The sequence below is a fragment of the Bos taurus genome, chromosome 11 (assembly GCF_002263795.3).
Source record: "Bos taurus isolate L1 Dominette 01449 registration number 42190680 breed Hereford chromosome 11, ARS-UCD2.0, whole genome shotgun sequence".
Taxonomy (NCBI): domain Eukaryota; kingdom Metazoa; phylum Chordata; class Mammalia; order Artiodactyla; family Bovidae; genus Bos; species Bos taurus.
The window spans coordinates 5970870-5996306 of NC_037338.1; the positions used below are offsets into that span (position 1 = coordinate 5970870).

The 25437-nt window shown below is 43.6% G+C and overlaps 2 protein-coding genes across 8 annotated transcripts in view; one reads left to right on the top strand and one right to left on the bottom strand.

The window, feature by feature from the left end:
- Positions 1–1350: 1350 nt before the first annotated feature.
- RPL31 (ribosomal protein L31) lies at positions 1351–6707 on the top strand. Of its 3 annotated transcripts, none has more exons than XM_005212331.4 (5): positions 1351–1544; positions 1788–1894; positions 4970–5095; positions 6210–6322; positions 6643–6707. In XM_005212331.4, exons 2-5 carry the CDS (start codon positions 1788–1790, stop codon positions 6672–6674), a joined length of 378 nt encoding a protein of 125 aa, XP_005212388.1. In that variant the 5' UTR covers positions 1351–1544; the 3' UTR covers positions 6675–6707. The 3 variants fall into 3 exon arrangements, with proteins under 3 accessions (XP_005212388.1, XP_024854617.1, NP_001020512.1); XM_024998849.2 differs by having other exon boundaries at positions 1351–1503; NM_001025341.3 differs by having other exon boundaries at positions 1356–1377.
- A 593-nt stretch (positions 6708–7300) lies between these two features.
- Positions 7301–25437, bottom strand: part of TBC1D8 (TBC1 domain family member 8) — a 141203-nt gene continuing 123066 nt past the window's right edge. For 4 of the 5 annotated variants that reach the window (XM_010809739.4, XM_024998791.2, XM_010809738.4 and 1 more), the window contains 3 exons: positions 11535–11624; positions 9353–9450; positions 7317–8272 (listed from right to left, as the gene is read on the bottom strand). In XM_010809739.4, coding sequence (XP_010808041.2) covers positions 7805–8272; positions 9353–9450; positions 11535–11624 — 656 coding nt within the window. In that variant the 3' untranslated portion in view covers positions 7317–7804. Of the gene's footprint in view, positions 8273–9352; positions 9451–11534; positions 11625–25437 lie in introns of all 5 variants that reach the window. The other variant, NM_001206142.3, reaches the window with a different exon arrangement.

Sequence of the window (25437 nt, forward strand, 5' to 3'; positions counted from 1 at the left end):
ATACCTCTCTTCGTCAGTAAACTTTTTTTTTTTTTTTAATTTCAACACGTTTCTAAGGATAATCAAAAATCCAGAAAAGGTGGGAGCGAGCAACCAATAATCTGGGTAATGGCCTTAGGTTTTTTGAGCTCACATGCATCTCAGCCTATTGGGATCCTGATCTTTATTTTAAAGATTGTGCCGGAAGAAATCAATGCTTCTTTTAGAAATGATAGCAAAACAAACTGACAAAACCAGAAAAAGTTCCTGGAAACATCTCTAACTTAAGAGACATGGGTAATCCATAGAGATGACCAAGCCATAATCCACAGAAGCAGGTATAGCCCATAATTAAACTCACCTGGTTCCATGGCCTCTTGCTTGCCAGCACTTATGTGATGCATAAGTGATGCACCAGGGTTTGTGTGTCTGTCTGGGAGACCTGTGCACACAGAGACCTGTGCACACATCATGTGGATAGGGGAGATACAGCAGAAGGCACCCCTCTGATCAGCAGACGGAAGGTCCAGAGTTCTGAACCCGTGGGTTTGGCATGGGGACCCGGGACTTGGCCATGAAGTCTGTCAACTCACACCTAACCTCCTGGCATCATTTTCAAGGTACCTATTTTACACCAGGTGTTGGATAAAAGCGCTGCTTCCATTGCTGTTATTGGGTCATTTTGTTGTGATAGAGCTAAAAACATATTTAAGGTCACGAAATCATATTGATTTCTCCAATATAATAGACAGTACATAGTACTTCACTCTTCCTTTCTAAGGTGATTTTATCAATAACTGTCTACTGAATTGACATTTCATATAGTCAGTTACAAACTGGCGCTTTAATTTCGAAACGCTTCTTGTGCAAACCCACCTCTGCTCTGCCTCCCTCGTCGCCCCTAGCCTAGGCCCCTCTGCATCTCTGCAGCTAGCTGATCGCTGCCGCCGGGAAAGGCTCCCGGCTCCCTCCAGGCCGGCAGGCGCGTAGGTCATCTCCGGGCTGCCAACCAGGCTCACAGGTTCAGGCAATGCTGGCCGAATCACTGGGCGAGTGGGAAAAACAGAAGAGCATTTTCTCTGCCTATCCTGCCCCACTCCACCTGGGGACCAGGATCCCGTTTTCTCTGAAGACTTAAACGCGAACCGCAAGCCCCTCCCACCCTCGTTCGCGCGCAGGAGGTGGAGACCGGAGAGAGGAAGCTGCGAGAGAAAGCGGGACGCCCGAGGCCCCGCCCCAGAGGCCTTCACGCCTTTTCCCCCCGGCGCGCGCTGCTTGCGTCACTGCAGCGCCTCTTCCTTCCCCCGCCTCCAGGTAACCCGGAAGTTGTACTTGCGAGGCTGCTTTCCTTCTCCCACAATCCCTCGCGCTCTTCCTTTCCATCCCCGGCCCTGCAGGGTGAGTATGGCTGCTGAGTTTGGTCTGCAGTAATCCGGTGCCATCCTCTACTTGGATTGTGGTGACCAGGCCTGCAGGCTCTGTCCTGAGCTGGCCTGGGACCCCGCGTCCCCGGCGCACGGGAATGTACGCTGCATTTAAGGGCTCCCGGAGCCTGAGAGAGAGAGGCCAGTCTTGGGGGAACCCGAGCTGCAGGGGTTTCCGGGGCGGCGGCACCTAAGGGATACGGCTACTTGGGCCGCGGGGTAGCCGGCTTGTTTACCCAGACCTGGGGCTTCAGGGACCTGGCCGGACTTTCTGTCCCCGGAAACCGTACCGAGGGCGGCTGCGTGAGGCCGTGCCGGGAGGGAGGGCTTGACTTAGGTTTGACGCACTCTCCCTGAGCGGCTTTGTCGCCTGGGTTTGTTTAGATGGCTCCCGCAAAGAAGGGCGGCGAGAAGAAGAAGGGCCGGTCCGCCATCAACGAGGTGGTGACAAGAGAATACACCATCAACATTCACAAGCGCATCCATGGAGTGTGAGTACCCCTGCGGCCTGCCGCTGGCCCTGCTGTTGGGGGCTCCCGAAATCACGGTCTGGTGGTCCCTGAATCTGTCTAGCCTGAAGGCTGGGTGGGCCAGAAATTACGCATTAATGCTGTGAAAGCTCAAGTCTATTTCCATGGACCCTGTTTCAGGTTTATAGGGTTTAAAGGGTAATACCTCAGAGGTTGATACCTAGAAACGGGAGGTAAAACGGTAAGGTTTCTGGGAGAGCCAACTTGAGGAGATACAGTGATTAAACCAGTCCACTCGTTGCTTTGTCTTTGAATAAAACCCTGGAAGGCCTGAAGGTTGTGCAGGAGGGAACGCTGATGTGTCTAGGTCTTTGTAGTCAAGTTCACTAGTTAATTGAAGCCGGACTGGCCAATAACAGGAACGCTGTGATGCGGTTTCTTTAGTTCCCTGATGCACACAGATGGATCCTGACACTGGGAAAGTCGTAATACCGGGAGTGAAACCGTTGTAGAGACCAGGAAAGGATGTGTCAGTGGAGTTGTTTGCTGAGAGGACACCTGGAGGTTGTGCGTCGTGCGTTGGCGATACACAGGAATATTGGGGGTGATTTCCAATGTCTGGGTTCTTGGTGTTGGTCTCTGGAGATCTGGTTGTAGTCCTTTCTTCCCTTTTCTGCATATGGTGCTCACTAGTGATACTGGAGACTGCATCTTTTCTTGAATGCTGCTGTTTGGATTCTTTTTAACAGCAAACATTGCCCTGCAAAAATTTCTTGACTGGCTTGGTCGGTGTCGGGTGTATCTGGACAGCTGATTTTGTGAGGGACCTACATGTGGCAGCCACCCCACTGGGCCTGGCACTTCTGGCCAGGTGTTGATCATGTGTGATCCAGGGAGTATTGTGTATATGGAGTCTTTCTGTTTGGGGCGTGGTGGATTCATGTGGGGAGCACATTGAGCACATCAGTGTATCTTGGGGTCTGCAGGTTCAACAGGAAACCGAAAGATCCTGCCCTCCTAGCTAGGAGGAGGCGGTAGACAAGCATCCAGAGAGAAAAGGGTGAAGAGTAAATCCTAGGATGATGTTTTACAGGCCACACAGTTAACCGGACTTTAGAAGAGTGGGTTTGAGCCATCGCGGGTGGATGAGTTTTTCAGGCATTTTTGTTACAAAAGCTCTAAGTGAAGACCTTCACAGTACTAAATGAATGGGTTGTTTTTAGTTCCTGATGGGCAACAATTGGCAGTTCTTTGTTCATTCATTTTACTCCGTAGGATTTCACTTTCTAGTGTCTTTCTTGCCTCTGCAGCTGCTCCTCCTTGATCTGTTTCTCCTCACATCCCATCCTCTTATATTGAGTCCATAACTCAGCCCTTCTCTAACTATGCTTGGTAATAGCAACTAGTTTTAGGGCCTCGTATGTCCAGCTGCTGTTGAGATGCATAGTTTTTTAATAGGCATTTCACATTTTACATAACCCTGAACCAAACTCCCTGTGTCCATGCTGCCCCCCCACCCCACCCCACCCACTCACACACTTTCCAGTTTCCCTGCAGCCTTCCCTTTTTGTTGGCAAGGGAGCATGTCCTCTTGGGTCTGCCTTCCTTGGCCTGAGTACACTGCCTCCCACCACCAAGGAGACAAGAACTGTTTCCTTGATGGGCTCCTGGTTCCCTCCTCCACTCCAAACACCTGGAGGGTCTGCTCCCAGACCCTCCATTGGCTGGCTTCCCATCTTACCATCTTTTTTTTTTTTCCATCTTACCATCTTAAGAGGCCAGAGTTCTGCTATGATTCTACATGGGTTGGCCACTTACTTAATCATAGCTGGCAAGTACCTGATTCAGGGCAGCAGTTTGAGCTTAGTCTTACCCACCCCCATAATGCTTTTTCTCACAGGTAGCTAAACAGGCGCCCTTCTCTTTGGATCTTGACTTCAGTATCTGTGGTCATCTTAAACATGCAGCCCCCTTCCCTATTCCTCTCCTTTCTCTGGTTTTTTCTTTGTAGCATTTTTTTTCTGTATGGTTAAATATTTAAGTGAATGAAGTGAGCTTGTTTGATGGGTTCAAGGAGGCTGGTGAGGGGTAGAGTGGGGAGGGGGCGGATATGGTAACTGACGTGGCTCTTAACATTCACAGTCTGTTTAACTTTTGGTCTCTGCCCCACTTGGAATAGCTTTCACTTAACCAACTGATTGATCATTTTAGCCAGTAATAGAGTTCTGCTTTCTCACATTTTGTATTTAACTGAAAGCACGAAATTTAAGGAATTTATGTATCCGTTTCTAAACAGCAGGTTAATCGTGCCTGACACATGCTGAGAAATCCGTAGCATTAACTGTTGCCTTCATTTTTTGAGAGGAAATCAGTCCATCCAGGCCCCTTGTCTTTAATCATGCTGCTGCTAAGTCACTTCAGTTGTGTCCGACTCTGTGCGACCCCATGGACTGCAGCCCACCAGGCTTCTCCGTCCCTGGGATTTTCCAGGCAAGAACACTGGAGTGGGTCGCCATTTTCTTCTCCAATGCGTGAAAGTGAAGTCGCTCCGTTGTGTCCAACTCTTAGCGACCGCATGGACTGCAGCCTACCAGGCTCCTCCGTCCATGGGATTTTCCAGGCAACAGTACTGGAGTGGGATGCTATTGCCTTCTCCGTCTTTAATCATAGACCAAGTTAATAAGGGACCTTTAATTTAGTATTGAATGATTGCCGAAACCTGATGACATAGTATTTACTTCAGTGTTGTGTGCTTTGTGTTCAAGCATATTCTAACATTCTTTGATTATATATTCTCTGTGGCAGATGGTATCAGAGCTTGAGGGTATTTTTGCTTTATCAGAAAAAGAGAAAGTGTTGACCAGTGTATATATTAGCATCTTTTAAGGATCATAGACGGAATCCTTGTTCTACATTATTGAAAGTAGATTGTGCATAGAAGATTACCATTGTGTAATTGGTGGGCATGACATAGTGGTGAAGAATTGTTCCTGTGTTGTTAGAGGTTTAGTTTAGATTTGTTTTATGAAAACACGCTGTATTGTGTGTTTCATTTAATTTTGTACTCAACTTCATTCACTTACTTTTGAATCTCAGGGGTTTCAAGAAGCGTGCCCCTAGGGCACTCAAAGAAATCCGGAAGTTTGCCATGAAGGAGATGGGAACCCCAGATGTGCGCATCGACACCAGGCTCAACAAAGCCGTCTGGGCCAAAGGGATCAGGTACGGAGTGTCTGGGTATGAGACAGAGTTCACCATTCCACTGAGCTATCGCACACGAGGTGTAAGAAAAAGATCACGTAGCCATGGCTCAGGGAGTAGGGTAGCATCTGCGGGGAGGCCTTTTAACCTGGTGTTGAGCTAAGACCTGAAGGAGTCAGCAGTGTGCAGGTCAGGTAAGTGCATCACACAAAGAGAACAGACGTGACCTGGGAACAGTCAGAGTGGAGTAGACAGTGTGATTTGAGAACAGTGAGTGAGGATGGAGTTGGGCAGCAGACAGACCTTGTAGGTCATGGTGTGGAGTCTGGCTTTCTCTAGACTGAAGAGCAGTGTCCACAGTGGGGGTGGGCTACAGGCCAGAGACTCCTAGCGGTTACACAGTGCACAGAGTGGCCAACCACACACAACGCATACAAGAAATGGTGCGGCCAGGTCTCAGCGGTGCTCAGGCTGAGAAGTCCTGCTTGTAGGCAGATTTGGGGGTTACTGTAAAGGACAGTTAAGGGGCCAGGATAGAAGTGGGACTGGAGAGTTTGAGACGAGCAGGGTGGGGGTGCTGTCTGCATCTGGGTGGTCTTTTAACATTGGGGTGGATGCAACGATAGGGACCTGAGCTTTAGCCCTGCAGTGGGCTGTCGTGGCGGGGAGTGTCTAATGAAAGCTGTTTGTGGGCTCCCTTGAGATGGGGAGAGGGGTGTCCCATGAACTGAGAGATGTTTTGGGTCAACAGAGGAGCAGGTGCAGTCAGCTGTGATGCTGCTGAGGAGGTTGGTGAGCCATGAGGAGGATTGTGTGCGTGAGGCCGGGAAACTGAACGTTTAACAGTCACATGTGTTCACCTAGTGCTGCTTGGGATCTAACATAGCTCCCATAGCCAACATTTACACGTGGGGCTGACATTTCTGCTGAGGTCACTGCTGTGGCAGTGGTGGCTGCCAGCTGAGACAGGTATATCCCAAGCATGCTCAATCATGTCCAACTTTTTGAGACCCCATGGACCCTGCCAGGTTCCTCTGTCCATGGGACTCTCCAAGCAAGAATACTGGAGTATTTTTGTATTGGTTAGCCGTTTCCACCTCCACATCCCAAGACACCTGTGTTTTGTATTTTTCAGGAATGTCCCATACCGGATCCGTGTGCGGTTGTCCAGAAAACGTAATGAAGACGAAGACTCGCCAAACAAGCTCTATACTTTGGTTACCTACGTGCCCGTCACCACCTTCAAAAGTAAGGTCTACTTAATTTTTAAATCCTTGGCCCTATTATAACCAGAGTTCATTTGTTCAACAAACACTATTTACTTGTATCTCTGGATCCTTTCAGTAGGGATGTAAGTAAGAGGAGGCATAGTTAGTAAACCTTTCTGAAGTTGTGTTATGGTGTGGGAAAATGCAAAAGGATACGGAACACGTCTGTATCTGGGTTGGGAAAGGTCATTCAGAATAATACTTGCAATAATACTTGCCTAAGCCCTTGCAGAAAAGGTTCTTGTGTGAGCATGGGATGAGGTGTGTGTGGAAGGTGACCGGCTGTCGCTTCTTTTGCAGATCTACAGACAGTCAATGTGGATGAGAACTAATTGCTGATGGTCCAATAAAGTTATTGAACTGCCTTTGCATCTTGATTTTCCTTTTCTAGTTGGAGGTAAAGAAGGCTTGTGTATCTTATAACATTTCCCAGTTACAGGGTCATCTGGAGAGCATTTCCCAGCTGCCATGCCTGGGCCCTTTCTCCCAGGAGTTTTAAAAGACTAAACTGGTAAGCTTTTGAGGGTCTTAGATTTAATGAAAGAGGTACAGTTTGTCGTTCTTAGCTCCATTTGGTAATCCGATGAGGTGTTTTCACTTCTGATTTGTGCTCAGTTGTTCAGTTCTGTCTGACTCCTTGCAACCCCACCGGGCTCCTCTGTGCTTAGAATGTTCCAGGCAAGAATACTGGAGTGGGTTGCCATTTCCGCATGTAGCTAAAGGTCAGAGGTAACCTTTCTTAAAAGAACAAACGTTATGTTAAATTTAGCCTGAAACCAAGGTGTTGCGGGGATTATGTTTCATCACTGATGTGGATTAAATGGCATAAAGAGGTGCCCTTTTGAAACCCTATTGATGAGGGTAGTGGGGTTGGAGGCTACCTGGAGTGTATGCTGTGAAGATCATCGTGGGGGGGCGGGGTGGGTCTCCAGTCCAAACCTTAGACACTGAATAAGATACAGACACAAACCAAGTCAGTACAAAATTTTGTTTTTTAAAAAAACTTGGAGGCCAACATTGAAAGCGTGGTTTGTACACATTTTTTGGAAGGACACAAAGTGAATACAACCAAATACATTAACATGGTTTCAATTACCAGCATTGAAACAAAATTAGTGCAAAAAAAGCCAAATACAATTGCACAGATAGTGGCTCTCAAATCTTAAAAGTGAACTCTGTCCCTCCCGTTCAAGTGAAGGATGAGTGCTTGGGCTTCTCTCAACTTGGTTAGTATCAGACATCTCTCACTTTTTTTAGCTTCCAACTGAGAACAGAACACTAGCTCTAGCACTGACAGTGTCTAAACAAATGCTGGGTGTCGCATCAGTGCCCCCCAGCCACAGTGTGTACCCAGCTTGTAAAGCCTCACGGTGAGCCAGACAAACCTGGCTTCCCGGGCTTACCACACCCAGGGACCTGGTCTCTGCTTTGGTATGGAGATGGGTCTCAGCCAACCGCTGTCCTAGGGGCTGCTCAGCTTGAGCTCAGGCTGTGACTGGCGGCTCATTTCACAAGTCTTGAGGCTGTACTGATTGAGCTTGGCGTTTTCAAGTTTGGATTTAATGTCCAGTGGCTTTTCAAAAAAGTTGACTAGTGACTGTTCAGTCAGAAGTGAGGCTAAAATATGTTCAAGGGAGACAGTCCAGTCCCCTTGTGCCTCCTCAGGAAATGCCTGGGACGCCTGAGGACTCTGCCCTGTGTCAGTCTCGGCAAACACCAAGTCCTGCTCAGAAGAGGGGGAAGGAGCCGAGGCCTGCAGCTCCTCCCCGCCTTCCTGGGAGCCGCTCCCAGAGCTGCTGCCGCGCTGCCCCACCTCCCCAATCTGCAGCAGCAGCGTCGTTACTGTGGCGATGGCTTGGTACAGGTCATTCTCTTCCGGGTCTTCGTGGAACATACTGTACAAAGTCTTACAGAACTGAATAAACTCTCTCTGGAAATGTGAGGAGGAAAAAGTCTGAATATAACTAGAATATGTTTTTTGTTTTAAAAATTTACACTTAGTTCTCTGATCAAAACCACACAGTACTTCTTGAAGCAGAAAATAATAGCTATTCTTTGTCCTTGAAGACTCACCAAGTCCAGGGGATTTCCACACACCGTGTAGACTTAAGCTGTCTTTACAGCAGCTATTAAAAATGTTATACCCTTCAACCCAGGAAAACAACTTGTGAGAATATATTCAGAAGCTGTGTGTAGAGATGTGTTTTATGAGGGTGCGAAGGCTAGGGTTTTTAGCAGAAAAAAGTTTGGAAACAGCCTAAATATTAGGACTGAAATAATAAAAAATTAGACTTGTTAATCTGGTGGAAATACCAACAGTGATGCCTTGTGTGCTCTCAGGCTACACACACTCCTGCCCAAATTGAGAATCTTTGTCACAGTAGAGGTGGGACTCAGCTTCCAGGTCACTCTAGGAACAGGAAAATGGTTTGAGCTACTAATTTAGCATTTAAGGTTCAAGAGGAATATCCATGATAGCTGAGGTACAACTGACACACTGAAGTTTAACATTACATCCAGAGAGTAGAATGAATGTTTGAAAGCCACTCAGAGTGGGGCAACACTGTTTCATGACCAAGAAGAAAACTGCTAAACCCCACTCCTGGGGTCTGAACTTGAAGCCATATCAGTACATTGTAATATGTAGTCGGTGATTTTCAGGAAACTACACTTTTTATATGAAAAATTCTGTGTCCACAGTCTCCCTAATAGCTTCTACTGCTCCAGGGAATGAATCTACATCACAACCTGGTAAATGAGTTTGATACAGAAACTGAGGATATGAAATGTGTGCTAGCACCCTGTTCTGAAGAGTGCTGAACATGTGAATAGCTGACTGGATCACAATTTAAATATTTCCTATTTAAATGTCACAATGTTTAAAATGTCTTAAAGATCCTTTGATTATAGCTTAGGAGGTAAGGTGGGAGTCCGGCTTCATTAAAAAGCTTACCACTGAACACATCACTTGCTAAAGTAGTAAATTCTCTGCACAGAATAAAGTCCATACCTGGCTCATTTTGGGCAACTCTTTCTCAGTTTTGTCTTTCTCTTTGGCCAAATCTTTAATCATCTGCTTCAGCTGTTTCTGATAATCAATTGTATCACCTTGAGACAAAGGAAAGAATACAGATTTCAGTCTAAGTAAAAAATATTAAAGAGATACCAAGGGAATATTTCATGCAAAAATGAGCACAATAAAGGGCAGAAATGGTACAGATCTAACAGGAGCAGAAGATAACTAAAGAAGAGGTGGCAAGAATACACAGAAGAACTATACAAAAAAGATTTTTATTACCCAGAGAACCACGATGGTGTGACCACTCACCTAGAGCCAGACATCCTGAGATTCGAACTCAAGTGGGCCTTAGGAAGCATCACTACGAACAAAGCTAGTGGAGGGGATGGAATTCCAGTTGAGCTATTTCAGATCCTAAAAGATGATGCTGTGAAAGTGCTGCACTCAATATGTCAGCAAATTTGGAAAACTTAGTAGTGGCCACAGGACTAGAAAAGGTCAGTTTTCATCCCAATCCCAAAGGCAATGCCAAAGAATGCTCAAACTATTGCACAATTGCATCCATCTCACATGCTACCTAAGTAATGCTCAAAATTCTCCATGCCAGGCTTCAACTGTACATTCACTCTGAATTTCCAGATGTTCAAGCTGGATTTAGAAAAGGCAGAACCAGAGATCAAATTGCCAACATCAGTTGGATCATTGAAAATGCAAGAGTTCCAGAAAAACATCTACTTTTGCTTTACTGACTACATCAAAGCCTTTCACTGAATCACAACACGGAAAACTCGTAGAGATGGGAATATCAGATCACCTGACCTGCCTCCTGAGAAATATGTATACAGGTCAAGAAGCAACAGTTAACTGGACATGGAACAACACATTGGTTCCAAATTCGGAAAGGAGTATGTCAAGGCTGTATGTTGTCACCCTGCTTTATTTAATTTATATGCAGAGTACATCATGTGAAATGCCAGGCTGGATGAAGCACAAGCTAGAATGAAGATTGCTGGGAGAAATACCAATAACCTCAGATATGCAAATGACACCACCCTAAAGGCAGAAAGCAAAGAAGAACTAAAGTCCTCTTGATGAAAGTGAAAGAGGAGAGTGAAAAAGCTGGCTTAAAACTCAACATTCAAAAAATTAAGATCATGGCATCTGGTCCCATCACTTCTTGGCAAATAGATGGGGAAACAATGGAAACAGTGAGAGACTATTTTCTTGGGCTCCAAAATCACTGCAGATGGTGACTGCAGCCATGAAATTAAAAGATACTTGCTCCTTGGAAGAAAAGCTATGACTAACCTAGACAGCATATTCAAAAGCAGAGACATTATTTTGCTAACAAAGGTCTGTTTAGTCAAAGAAACGGTTTTTCCAGTGGTCATGTATGGATGTGAGAGTTGGGACTGTAAAGAAAGCTGAACGCCTTAGAATTGCTGCTTTTGAACTGTGGTGTTGGAGAAGACTCTTGAGAGTGTCTTGGACTGCAAGGAGAGGCAACCAGTCAATCCTAAAGGAAATCAGTCCTCAGTATTCACTGAAGGACATGCTGAAGCTGAAACTCCAATACTTTAGCCACTCATTGGAAAAGACCCTGATGCTGGGAAAGACTGAAGGTGGGAGGAGAAAGGAACGAAAGGATGAGATGGTTGTATGGCATCACCAACACAATGGATATGAGTTTGAGTAAGCTCTGGGAGTTGATGGACAGGGAGGCCTGGTGTGCTGCAGTCCATGGGGTCGCAGAGAGTCAGACGCGACTGAGTGACTGAACTGAAGTAAATTCCATGGAAACAAAAAGAAAATGGAAAGGAGTGGTGAAGGGATGAGGGACTCCACTAAGCAAATACCACATACAAACTGAAAAGCAGAGATCAATCTTGTTCAAAGGTCTTGCACAAAAAGTGGCCACAAACAGATGATGACAGCTGAGTGACCTCTTGTTATAGGACAACCCCTGCAATATTAAAGGAATAAACATGGGAGGATTGAGGGCAGTCACCCAGTACACTGCACCTTGCAAGGTTTTGGCCTCTGAAGCAGTGGTCTCAGTATCTGCTCCTAGGAGGGAGAGGAAGAGACGCTCTGCTTCCAAGAAGAGCTGTGAAATCCATTCTGAAAGACTGCAGTGGTGTGCCTGGTCAGAAGAACGAAAAGAGGTACGTACCATTGGACTTGCCGAAAACCAGGGGTCTTGACGTCGACAACAGAGGGTTCTTCAGTGGTGACTGGCTGTCTCGGTCATTTTCAGTAAGTGCTTTTTAAAAATAAGAATTTTAAAAAATTGGAAAAATTATTGTCTTAACCAAAACTAACAGTAATTTAGCTTTTTAGGCAAGAAAACTAAAGGCTAAGCTAGAAGCCCCCAGTCTGAGGGCTGCAGGGTCCTCCCTGGTCTGAGCCCTGTGTACACTGAGAAGTCAAAAGCATCTGATACACTCATGTCTTTCCCCTGATGTCTGTAGGTACTGCAGTGACACAAATTCATAAGACACTGCCAATACTGACCTAGAAAAATGTCCATGTGGTTAAAAATTGATTTTTTCAAATTATAAGTATGTATATACATACACACATAAATTCTAGAAGTACGTAACACCTCTGGATGATGTAATTTTTTTTCAGTAATTAGCACATCATGGTATACTTAAATAACTTCTAGCTAAAACTGAAAAAAGCTTTCCTGAATTCAAAGCCTGTTATGAGTTTTCTGGAAATACACAAAACTACAATTATATCAGGACTCTAATACACTGCTGGTGTGAATATGAATTGGCATAACCATTTTGGAAAACAGTTTGGCAGTTACCAAAAATTAAGTCATTAAGTTGCCATTTTTACCAAGTCCACTCCTAGGTATATATCAAAAGGAAATGACAACATTCCCACTCAGAACCTGTACACAAATGTTCACGGCAGTGTTTGTTCCAAAGAGCCAAAAAGTACAGATTGTTCACCAACTGAGCCATCAGGGAAGCCCCAAACAAACCCAACCAAGTATTCATCAATTGAACAAATTACGGCAGACCCGGCAGAGTAGCAATTCAGCTGCTGAAAGGAGGAAGCACTGATGTCACGACGTGGGTGAGCCCTGAAGACATACTAACTGAAAGCAGGCAGACACGGGGTGCATGCAGTGTGACTCCATTTACAGGAGAAGCCCAGAACAGATGTATCTGGAAGCAGGGGGCAAACGTGCGGACTGGGGACAGTAAATAAGGGTGCAGGCTCTTTGGGGGGGATAAAAATATTCTAAAATTGTGATGATGGTTTGTAATGGGTATACTAAAAATCAGACACTATACACATCCAGTGAGTCAATTCTATGGTATGTGGATTATAAACCAATAAAGCTGTTACCAAACAAATTGTAAAAGGGACTGCAAATGAAGGGTCCTCGTTTTTTAAATGTTGAAACTTCAAAACAGCCAATCACTGAGAATAAAAGGCAAAATTCTGTTGTGATCCAACAAATAGCCACAAGATGGCACCACAGCCTTGATAAGCTACCCTCCTTCCTGCTTGCGAAGTAGGTTTCTGGGGTTCGAAAGGTGGAGGATGCTTGGGGTTGTCGTCTTTTCCACTGGTCTTTATTCACCGTCACCGCCACTCCCCACCCCCAAAGTTATTGAGTCATTTCTTTTTTCCAACTTTGCCCAAAACATATTCTACGCAGTGACACATGTGAGAATCCACTCACGCTGAAAGTGAAAGTCACTCAGTCGTGTCTAACTCTTTGTGACCCCCTATACAGTCCATGGAATTCTCTAGGCCAGAATACTGGATTGGGTAGCCTTTCCCTTCTCCAGGGGATCTTCCCAACCCAGGGATTGAACCCAGCTCTCCTGCACTGCAGGCGGATTCTTTACCAGCTGAGCCACAAGGGAAGCCCAAGAATACTGGAGTGGGTAGCCTATCCCTTCTCCAGCAGATCTTCCCAACCTGGGAATCAAACTGGGGTCTCCTGCATTGCAGGCAGATTCTTGACCAACTAGCTATCAAGGAAGCCCACTCACACTGAATAGGAGGAAAATTACAAACACTGGATAGTACTTGAGGCAGTCACCATAGAAACTGCTTCCTAGGTAACAGCCACTGGGATGTCAAGCATATACTAGATTCCTACCCTAAAAGAGCTCAGCATATCAGACAGGAGAAACGTGTACAAAAGTCACTCTAGGAGGATGCTCTCAAAAGAACTAATACACACACACAGGAGCACAGAGAGGAGGTAGGTCAAGCATCAACAGTGACAGGGAGCCAGAAAAGGCCAGCCAACCTCAGAGCAGTGCTCGACAACCTCTCTCCCCTCCATCTCAGCATTAAGCACCTGGACCTGGACTGGACCCCAGGGCACAGTGGAGGAGGCTGGGAGCTCACTGGAAAATGCTCATCCTGTTATCTACTCTTTCAGAAATGTAAGCTACAGTGCATTAGGAAAAACAGTCCACAGAGTCTATACAATCCTCAAATGTTCTTTCAACCTTTTAAAATGAAATTATGAACTATCAATGTAATCTTGTTCTGACATTCCAGTATACCTGTAAATCACAGTTGAGCACTATACATGGATTAAGAGACAACCCTATTAATGCTTTTTCACTGTGTCTCACTTCACATTCTGCACAAATTAAAAGTTGGATGAAGGATTTGCATTCGGTTATCTGAAACTCCTGATCTCAGATGTCTGTGTGACGGGTGGATAAGCGCACGGCTTCGACAGACACCCGCACAGACGTCTCCCTGTGGCTGCAGGGACTAGCATTAGTCGGGGCACACGTCCATTCCCTGAAACGCTGTCAGCACCACTGCTATCTCATCACTTTCTGAATGGGATGCTTGGGGAAAAACACCAGTCCCACTGAAAGCTGCTTATCTCTGGCAGAAGAGGACACAGACTGCTTTCAACACTGTTTGGCCTTCAGATGCACTTTACACTACAGTCATCAAAGTAATACCATTTTCCAAATGAGCTTATGGTTGCTGGTGGGGAGGGATAATGAGTTTGGGATGGACATGTACACACTGCTATATTTAAAATAGATAGCCAACAAGGGCCTACAATGTCATGTGGCAGCCTGGATGGGAAAGGAGTTTGGGGGAGAGTGGACACATGTATATGTATGGCTGAGTCCCTTTGCTGTCCACCTGAAACTATCACAACAGTGTGCTCGGCTACGCTCCAATACAAAGGAGAAAGGGAAAGACACACCCATCTGAGTGCAGAGTTCCAAAGCATAGCACGGAGAGATAAGAAAGCCTAAGTGAACAATGCAAAGAAATACAAAACAACAATAGAACGGGAAAAACTAGAGATCTCTTCAAGAAAATTAGCGATACCAAGGGAACATTTCATGCAAAATGGGCACAATAAAGGACAGAAATGGCAAGGACCTAAAAGAAGAAAAAGAAAAGATTAAGAAGAGGTGGCAAGAATACACAGAAGGACTGTCAGAAAAGGTCTTAATGACCCAGATAACCACGATGGTGTGGTCACTCACCTAGAGCCAGATATCCTGGAGTAGGAAGTCAAGTGGGCCTTAGGAAGCATCAGTATGAACAAAGCTAGTGGAGGAGATGGAATTCCTGAGCTATTTGAAATAGCTATTTCAAATCCTAAAAGGTGATGCTGTGAAAGTGCTGCACTCAGTATGCCAGCAAATTTGGAAAACTTAGTAGTGGCCATAGGACTAGAAAAGGTAAGTTTTCATTCCAATCCCAAAGAAGGGCACTGCCAAACATTATGTTCAAACTACTGCATAATTGAACACATCTCACACCCTAGTAAAGTCAATGCTCAAAATTCTAAAAGTGAGGCTTCAACTGTACGTGAACTGAGAACTTCCACATGTAAAAGCTGGATTTAGAAAAGGCAGAGGAACCAGAGGTCAAATTGCCAACATCTATTACATCATAGAAAAAGTAACAGAATTCCAGAAAAACATCTATTTCTGCCTCATTGACTACACTAAAGTCTTTGACTGTGTAGATCACAACAAACTGGAAAATTCTTAGATGGGAATACCAGACCATGTTACCTGCCTCCTGAGAAGCCTGTATGCAGGCAAGAAGCAACAGTTAGACCCAGACAGGAACAACAGACTGATTCAAAATTGGAGAAGGAATATGTCAAGGCTGTCTATTATCAACTTGTTTATTTAACTTATATACAGAGTACATCATGCGAAATGCCAGGCTGGATGAAGCACAAGCTGGAATCAAGATTGCTGGGGAAGAAATATCAATAACCACAGATATGCAGATGACTCTAATGGCAGAAAGAGAAGAGGAACTAAAGAGTCTCTTGATGAAGGTGAAAGAGGAAAGTGAAAAAGCTGGCTTAAAACTCAACATTCAAAAAACTAAGATCATGGCATCCAGTCCCATCACTTCATGGCAAATAGATGGGGAAACAATGGAAACAGTGAGAGACTTTATTTTCTTGGTCTCCAAAATCACTGTGGAGGGTGACTGCAGCCATGACATTAAATGACACTTACTCCTTGGAAGGTAAGCTATGACAAACCTAGACAGTGTATTAAAAGGCAGAGACATCATTTGCTGACAAAGGTCTGTGTAGTCAAAACTAGTTTTTCCATTGGTCATGTATGGATGTGAGAGTTGGACCATAAAGAATGCTGAGGGCCAGAGAATTAATGTTTTGAACTGTGGTACTAGAGAAGACTCTTGAGAGTCCCTCAGATAGCAAGGAGATCAAACCAGTCAACCCTAAAGGAAATCAACCCTGAATATTCACTGACTGATGCTGAAGCTCCAATACTTTGACCATCTGATGCAAAGAGCTGACTCATTGAAAAGACGCTGATGGTGGGAAAGACTGAGGGCAGGAGGAAAAGGGGGCAACAGAGGATGAGATGCTTGGATGGCATCACCGACTCAACGGACATGAGTTTCAGGAAACTGCAGGAGATAGTGAAGGACAGGGAAGCCTGGCGTGCTGCAGTCCATGGGGTCGCAAAGAGTTGGACACAACCGAGCAACTGAACAACAACAACCAATACAAAATAAAATGTTAAATAATAATACCATTTTCCATCATATTTTCTTCTTGAAAAAGCCAAACAGTACCCCCCTCTACCTCTCCATGGTGGCTGGAAACAGCAATCAACTTCTAACAGCACAGACTTGCATTTGGATCAATTAGGAATTCCAGTATACCCAAGTCATCAGTAGGATAGGAAGATCAACCAAACTCTCCAACTTGTGTCCCAGATATATAATCCAGAAAACCTCCTGAGCTGTGATGCATACTGAACACTCAACTGGGACCACAAATCCAATCTTAGTGGCTCCTTGACAGTTTGCATAATATCAGGGGTCTTAAGCAACTAGCTTTTCTCTTCTAGAAAGTTCAGTGGAGGAGCTTCCCTGGTGGCTCAGTGGTAAAGAGTCTGCCTGCCAATGCAGGAGACACGAGCTCTATCCCTGATCTGGGAAAATCCCAAGTGCTGAGGAGCAACTGAGCCTGTGAGCCACAACTACTGAGCCTGTGCTCTAGAGCCCGAGAGCTGGAACTAGTGAAGCCCGAGTGCCCCACACCCTGTGCTCCGCAACAAGAGAAGCCACTGAGATGGAAGCCAGTACACTGCAGTACAGAGTAGCCCCTGCTTACCACAACCAGAGAAAGCCCAAGCAAAACCAATGAAGACTCAGCACAGCCAGTAATAAATAATAAATAAAATTATAAGAAGTTCAATGTAATCTTTTAATTTCATAAAATGTTCCTTAGGAGGTTTTTATTCTATACTATTCATATTTTTCAAAACCCTCAAGTGATATTTTCAACTCAGGATCCCAATCCAAAGATCAGACTTACATCTAGCCTCAGCTGTCTGTCACCAAACTGAATGAGCCTGGTATCATTTCTGATGCAGCTGGCATCAGTACTGCCCAAGTTATCAGATGTAAACTATCACTTCTGGGTCCTGTGAGAAGTTGACCTTTGCAAGTTTCCATAGTACAGCATCCATTTTCAGACTCTGAGTCTTCAGACTGACTGTCTCCAGTCTCCGGGGGAGGTTCTTGATCTTTCATGACTATAGTCATCATTTAGTTCACATATTTCCATGTTAACTGATAAGCCTTCTTTGTGTATGCCAACTGGGTCATGCCCATTAATAATCTGGTCCTTAGAGTGGTGTAACGATCCTTCAGTCCCTTGGGTTCCAACAGGTATTCGCACATATCAGCGCAGTCTCAAGGGCAGGAGATTATAGATTTTATCTTCAGTATTGTTTCTTAGTATAACCAGAAGAAAAGGCTGACCAAAAAGTGAAGAACCAATATGGTGGACGTGACCTGGGTGCCACAACTTTTTTTCTTAGACAAAGAGTAGTTGTCACATGCCGTGTGTCTTGATAGTAATTTCAAACACATGATTTCCCGTTCCATACTACTACTAAGGTGGTCATCTTCAGTGAATATTCCACAAAATCTATGGTTTTATATGAGTAGTCGTCGTCGTTGTTCAGGCACTAAAGTCTTTTTGTGATCCTGTGGACAGTAGCCCCCAGGCTTCTCCGTGGGATTTTTCAGGCAAGAATACTGGAGTAGGTTGCCATTTCCTTCAGGGAATCATCCCGACCCAGAGATCGAACCCCAGTCTCCTGTATCTCCTGCACTGGCAGGTGGATTCTTTACCACTGACCTACTCAATATATATGGGAAGCCCATATATATTCATATCAGTACTTCTGGGTCTTATCTGCAGGTACTCTGGACAAAGCAGACAATGTCATGCAAAGATTTAGTGTATTTCAGTGTTGGTGGTAGAGCAGTGAGCATGGCCACCTTGCAAGATCTAGTATATTTTCAGTTGTACTGCACAGACTTCGAAAGTGGAGCCATTCTGTCAATGGACTTGAACTTCCAAGGTGCACTCTTTAATCAAGGGCAATGGTACAAAATACATTTTGCCAAGTAACAAAATGAGTCAAGTGGTCCTGAAATCTTAGCGTGCTCAGGACTTTTAGTATTAGTTTTCATACTGATATTATACTGAAATGTCTCCATGCGATTCCTGATTAGGATTTTTAAATAATAACCTCTTCAAATGGACTGTCACCATCACTGAGAAACTATTTGGACAAGAAGGTAGAAGCAAATGGCATATTGCTATACTTGATAGAAACTGCTTTCTTGCCAGTACTGAGAATTTGAATGGCTCAGATGTTTCTGTTTTACTTCAAGCGTATGATGATTCTCCCTTACTAACAAATCTGAGTTTTTTTGATAATATGACTGAATTTTGGTTTCCTGTTTTTAGTATTTATTTGGCTACACTGGGTCTTAGGTGCAATATGCAGGATCTTTGCTCTTAGTTGCAACACACAGAATCTAGTTCCTTGATCAGGGAAGTCCCATTATATGAGTGAATTTTAAATCCAGCCAACATTTTTTCATATCATGTATTTAAAAATTTATACAGATATTGATATAAACTCATTTATATAGATATTGCTGTTTTAGTCTATAATTATGCTTGAGGATTCAAATTATAATACTGATGAAACATCATTAATGAAGCATTTATAACCTCATATTTTTCTAAGATGAATTTCTGCTTTGAATCCATACTTTGTCAATGCACATTCATGTTTTCATGTGATCTTCCAATTCTCAATGAAGTTCACTCAGGTCTTCAACATTTTAAGTCCTTTTTAAAATAACTACCTTTGAGACTTCCCTGGCAGTCCAGTGGTTAGGACTCTGTGCTTCCACTGCAGAGGGGAACAGATTTGATCCTCAGTCAGGGAACTAAGATCTGGCACTATGTGCAACGCAGCAAAATAAAACTATCTTTAATAAACAGTAAATTGGAGTCATTTATAACATTTTTCTTTTTAACTTAACTTTTAAAAGACACTTATTTTTGGCTGTGCTGGGTCCTCGCTGCTGCACAGGCTTTTCTCTAGTTGTGGCGAGTTACTCTGCCACATGGGCTTCTCATTGTGGTAGCTTCTCTTGTTGCAGAGCACAGACTCCAGGTGCATGGGCTTCAGTAGCTGTGGTGTATGGGATCAGTATTCACAGTTCCCGGGCTCTAGAGCATGGGCTCAATAGTTGTGGCACAGAGGCTTAGTTATTCTGAGGCATGTAGGATCTTCCTGGAATGGGGATCAAACCCATGTCTCCTGCATTGGCAGGAGGATTCTTTACCACTGAGCCACCTAACTCAACTCCTGAAAAAACTCTTCTTTTGAACAGCAGATGCACTCTTGCATGTAAACAACCTCAGGAAGAAATCTCTACTTCTTCACCTAAAGCTGAATACAAAGACTGAAGCAGCTCCAATTTTACTTGAGTCATCATTTTGAAAACATCACTTCACATGGATCCAGAGCAGCAGGGACACCTCTGGGAGCTGCTCTGCAAGTCTGACAATGTATTCCCTGCATCCTGGAGTTCCCAGGAGGAACAGAGCCCATGCTGTCAGCTCCACTCTCAGCAGGCTCTCTTACAGGAAGCCTCCAATGCCTCATTCATTTGTCTTCATTTACCAATTCCAATACATCATTCTCAGTAGCTGGTTTTGATGCTTCTTCCTAATGGATCTAATGTTTTTCCAGGAAGTTGTCTTCTAGAAGTCCAATTAGTGCAACTAGCTGAGTAAAATGACCAATACCTACATATCGATCAATGTTTTTGCAATGGAAACTCCAGGTTTAGTCATCTTCTAGAATACTGTTCATCCCTGTATCACCTGATGTGGTATCAGATCATCTGGAATATTTCTCTTCCGTCTGTTAAACAATGTTGTTATGTACAGTGGAACCCCTATAAGACTGTGAGCTGATTTTTCAGCAGAAACTGCAGGCCAGAGGGAGTGGCACAATGCTTTCCAAGTGCTAAAAGGAAAAAACTTCCAATCACGAGTATTCCACCCAGCAAGGTTGTTATTCAGAACTGAAGGGGAGATAGACCATTTCCAAACAACAGATAAAGGCCTCTACCACAGCTGAACCAGCCTTATAAGAAAGGTTAAATGGACTTCTTTAAGCTAGAAAGAAAAAGTCCTAACTAGCAACAAGAAAATATAACAGAGTCAAAATCTCACTGATAAAGGCAATATAGAGATTGCTCAACCACCTACAAAGTTAGTGAAATGTTTAAAAGAAAAAAGCAGTACAATTAAGTAAAGCATAACAGGCCAAAGGATATAAAAAAAATAAAATATGTAAAACTTCACATCTGAAGTAAAATGTAGGAAGAGGGAGTAAAAATACATAATTCTTAGAATACATGTAAACTTAAGTTGCTATCAAAACTGATTGGTATAGATCTATATATAGATATCTATATCTATATCTGTATCTATAGGCTGTCATAATGAAACTTGTGATAACCACATGGCAAAAACCTACACAAAAGATGAGAAAGATATCTAAATGTAACACCACAGGTCATCAAACCACAAGGGAAGAGAGAAAAAAGGAAAAGAGAGGAACTACAACAAGCAATGAACAAGACAGCAGTAAGTACATGTCTATCAGTAATTACTTTAAATGTAAACAGACTAAATTCTCCAATAAAAAAAGACTGACTGAATGGATGAAAAAACAGGACTCATCCATATGCTGCCTACAGAAGGCCCACTCAGATAGTAGGCCGCAAGCTGAAAGTGACGGGATGGAAAAGACAGTCCCTGCAAATGAACACAGAAAGAAAGCTGGGGTGGCTATGCTTATATTACACTATGCTATGCTATGCTAAGTCACTTCAGTTGTGTCCGACTCTGTGTGACCCCATAGACGGCAGCCCACCAGGCTCCCCCGTCCCTGGGATTCTCCAGGCAAGAACACTGGAGTGGGTTGCCATTTCCTTCTCCAATGCGTGAAAGTGAAAAGTGAAAAGTGAAAGTGAAGTCACTCAGTCATGTCCGACTCTAGCGACCCCATGGACTGCAACCTACCAGGCTCCTCCGTCCATGGGATTTTCCAGGCAAGAGTACTGGAGTGGGGTGCCATTGCCTTCTCCGTTATATTACACTAGACAGACTGAAACAAAAGCTAGAAAGGGGTCAATCCGACAAGGAGATATAACGTGTAACTACTGATGCACCCAGGAGAGGCACACCTAAATAAATAAGGCCAATATTAACAGACCTAAAGGGAGAAGCTGACAGCAATACAGCACTAGTTGGGGACTTTAAGACCTCACTTACATTAATGGATAGAACATCGAGACAGAAAATCAATAATGAAGCATCAGCCTTAAACCACACACATATACAACACATTCTATCCCAAAGTAGCAGAATACATATTCTCAAGTGCACAAGGAACATTCTCCAAGAAAACAAGTTTCAATACATTTAAGATGACTGAAATCATATCAAGCATTTTTTTCCAACCCCATTAGTATGAAACTAGAAATCAATTACCAAACAAACAAACTGGAAAAACCACAAATTATGTCGAGGTTAAACAACCAGTAGGTCAAGAAAGATATCAAGGAGAAAATTTTAAAACTACCTTGAGACAAATGAAAATGGAAATATAACATTTCAAATTCTACAAGATACAGCAAAATCAGTTCTAATGGAAATTAATAGCAATAAATGAAATAGAGATTAAAAAGACACTAGAAAAAGTCAATGAAACTAAGACCTGTTTCTTTGAAAAGATCAACAAAATTGACAAACCTTTACCTAGTCTTACCAAGAAAAAGAGAGCTCAAAGTCAGAAATGAAAGAGAAGTTACAACTGATATTACAGACAGAAGATCGTGAGAAACTCATGAACAATTATACAACAAAATGAATAACCTAGAGGAAAAGGGTAAATTCTTAGAAACATACAGTCTTCCAAAACTGAATCATGAACAAACAGGAAATCTCAACAGTTCAATAGTACATGATGTATGGCAAAAACCATCACAATATTGTAAAGAAATTATCCTCCATTAAAATGAATTAATTTAAAAAGAAAAGAATATTGAGCCAGCAATTGTTGCTGAAGCTGAAGCTCCAATACTTTGGCCACCCGCTGGGAAGAGCCAACTCATTGGAAAAGACCCTGATGCTGGGAAAGATTGAGGGCAGGAGAAGGGGGTGACAGAGGATTAAATGGTTGGATGGCACCACTGACTCAATGGACATGAGTTTGAGCAAACTCCAGGAGATAATGAAGGACAGGGAAGCCTGGCACGCTACAGTCCATGGGGTCACAAATAATCAGACACGACTGAGTGACTCAACAACAACAAACAAAACCCCAGGACCAGATGGTTTCACTAGTGAATTCTACCAACATTCAAGATTTAATACCTAAACTTCTCAAACTCAAAAAAAACTGAAGAGAGAATGCTTCAAAAGTCGTTTTAAAAGGCCTGAATTACCCCCATATCAAATCCAAACAAGGATACCATAAAGAAAAAATTATAGGCCCATATCCCTGATGAAAATAGATGTAAAAACCCCAAAGTATGAGCATATCTAATTCAAACATATATTAAAAGAATTATATACCATGATCAAGTGGGATTTATTACAGGAATGTAAGGATGTATCAACATCCATAAATCAACATCAACAAAAATCAAGGATAAAAATTGTATGATTGTCTCAGTTCAGTTCAGTTCAGTTGCTCAGTCATGTCCAACTCTTTGCAACCCCATGAATTGCAGCACGCCAGGCCTGCCTGTCCATTACCAACTCCCGGAGTTCACCCAAACTCATGTCCATCGAGTCGGTGATGCCATCCGGCCATCTCATCCTCTGTTGTCCCCTTCTCCTCCTGCCCCCCAATCCCTCCCAGCATCAGGGTCTTTTCCAATGAGTCAACTCTTCACATGAGGTGGCCAAAGTACTGGAGTTTCAGCTTTAGCATCAGCCCTTCCAAAGAAATCCCAACTGATCTCCTTTAAGATGGACTGGTTGGATCTCCTTGCAGTCCAAGGGACTCTCAAGAGTCTTCTCCAACACCACAGTTCAAAAGCATCAATTCTTCGGCGCTCGGCTTTCTTCACAGTCCAACTCTCACGTCCATACATGAACACTGGAAAAACCATAGACTTGACTAGATGGACCTTTGTTGGCAAAGTAATGTCTCTGCTTTTGAATATGCTATCTAGGTTGGTCATAACTTTCCTTCCAAGGAGTAAGCATCTTTTAATTTCATGGCTGCAGTCACCATCTGCAGTGATTTGGGAGCCCCCCAAAATGAAGTCTGACACTGTTTCCACTGTTTCCCCATCTATTTGCCTTGAAATGATGGGACCAGATGCCATGATATTTGTTTTCTGAATGTTGAACTTTAAGCCAACTTTTTCACTCTCCTCTTTCACTCTCATCAAGAGGCTCTTTAGTTCTTAATTTTCTGCCATAAGGGTGGTGTCATCTGCATATCTGAGGTTATTGATATTTCTCCCAGCAATCTTGATTCCAGCTTGTGCTTCTTCCAGCACAGCGTTTCTCATGATGTACTCTGCATATAAGTTAAATAAACAGGGTGACAATATACAGCCTTGATGTACTCCTTTTCCTTTTGGAACCAGTCTGCTGTTCCATGTCCAGTTCTAACTGTTGCTTCCTGACCTGCATACAGGTTTCTCAAGAGGCAGGTCAGGTGGTCTGGTATTCCCATCTCTTTCAGAATTTTCCACAGGTTTTTGTGATCCACACAGTCAAAGGCTTTGGCATAATCAATAAAGCAGAAATAGATGTTTTTCTGGAATTCTCTTCCTTTTTCAATGACCCAACAGATGTTGGCAATTTGATCTCTGGTTCCTCTGCCTTTTCTAAAACCAGCTTGAACATCTAGAAGTTCACGGTTCACGTATTGCTGAAGGCTGGCTTGGAGAATTTTGATTGTCTCAACAGATGCAGAAAAAGCATGACAAAATTTAGTATACATTTATGATAAAAATTCTTAAAGTGGTTATTTAGGAAATGTTCAGTTCAATTGCTCAGCCATGTCTGACTCTTTGCAACCCCATGGACTACAACATGCCAGGCTTCCCTGTCCATCACCAACTCCCGGAGCTTACTCAAACTCATGTCTATTGAGTTGGTGGTGCCATCCAACCATCTCATCCTCTGTCATCCCTTTCTCCTCCCACCTTCAGCATCAGAGTCTTTTCCAATGAGTCAGCTCTTCGCATCAGGTGGCCAAAGTACTGGAGTTTCAGCTTCAGCATCAGTCCTTCCAGTGAATATTCAGGACTGATTTCCTTTAGGATGGACTGGTTTGATCTCCTTGCTGTCCAAGGGACTCTCAAGAGTCTTCTCCAACACCACAGTTCAAAAGCATCAACTCTTCAGTGCTCAGCTTTCTTTATAGTCCAACTCTCACATCCATACATGACCACCGGAAAAACCAAAGCTTTGACTAGACGGACCTTTGTTGGCAAAGTAATGCCTCTGCTTTTTAATATGCTGTCTAGGTTGGTCATAACTTTTCTTCCAAGAAGCAAGCGTCTTAATTTCATGGCTGCAGTCACTATCTGCAGTGATTTTGGTAATGCACCTCAATGTAATAAAGGCCATATGACAAATACAGCTAACATCATACTCAATGGTGAAAAGCTAAAAGCCATTTCCTCTAAGATCAGGAACAAAACAAGGATGCCTACTTTTGCCCACTTTTATTCAACACACTACTGGAAGTGTTTGCCAGACAACTAGGCAGGAACAGGAAATGAAAGGCATCCATGTTGGGAAGGAAGAAGTAAAACTGTCACTATCTGTAGATGACGTGACACCATATGTAGAAAATCTTAAGTGAAAGTGAAAGCTGCTCAATCGTGTCCAACTCTTTGCAGCCCCATAGACTATACAGTCCATGGAATTCTATGGTCCAGAATACTGGAGTGGGTAGCCTTTCCCTTCTCCAGGCCGTCTTCCCAACCCAGGGATCAAACCCAGGTCTCCCGCATTACAGGCGGATTCTTAACCATCTGAGCCACAAGGGAAGCAGATGACATGATACCATATGTAGAAAACCTTAAAGGTTCCACTAAAACACTCCTGGTATATATGAATTCAGTAAAGTTGCACACACGCATACATACACACAACAGAATACTACTCAGCCAGAAAAAGGAAGAAA

Bases quoted from the DNA above. Each gene is read 5' to 3' on its own strand.
- RPL31 (XM_005212331.4), top strand. From the start codon at position 1,788: ATGGCTCCCGCAAAGAAGGGCGGCGAGAAGAAGAAGGGCCGGTCCGCC. The intron at 1,895-4,969 runs GTGAGTACCCCT...TTTGAATCTCAG, and splicing joins CACAAGCGCATCCATGGAGT to GGGTTTCAAGAAGCGTGCCC. The intron at 6,323-6,642 runs GTAAGGTCTACT...CTTCTTTTGCAG, and splicing joins GCCCGTCACCACCTTCAAAA to ATCTACAGACAGTCAATGTG.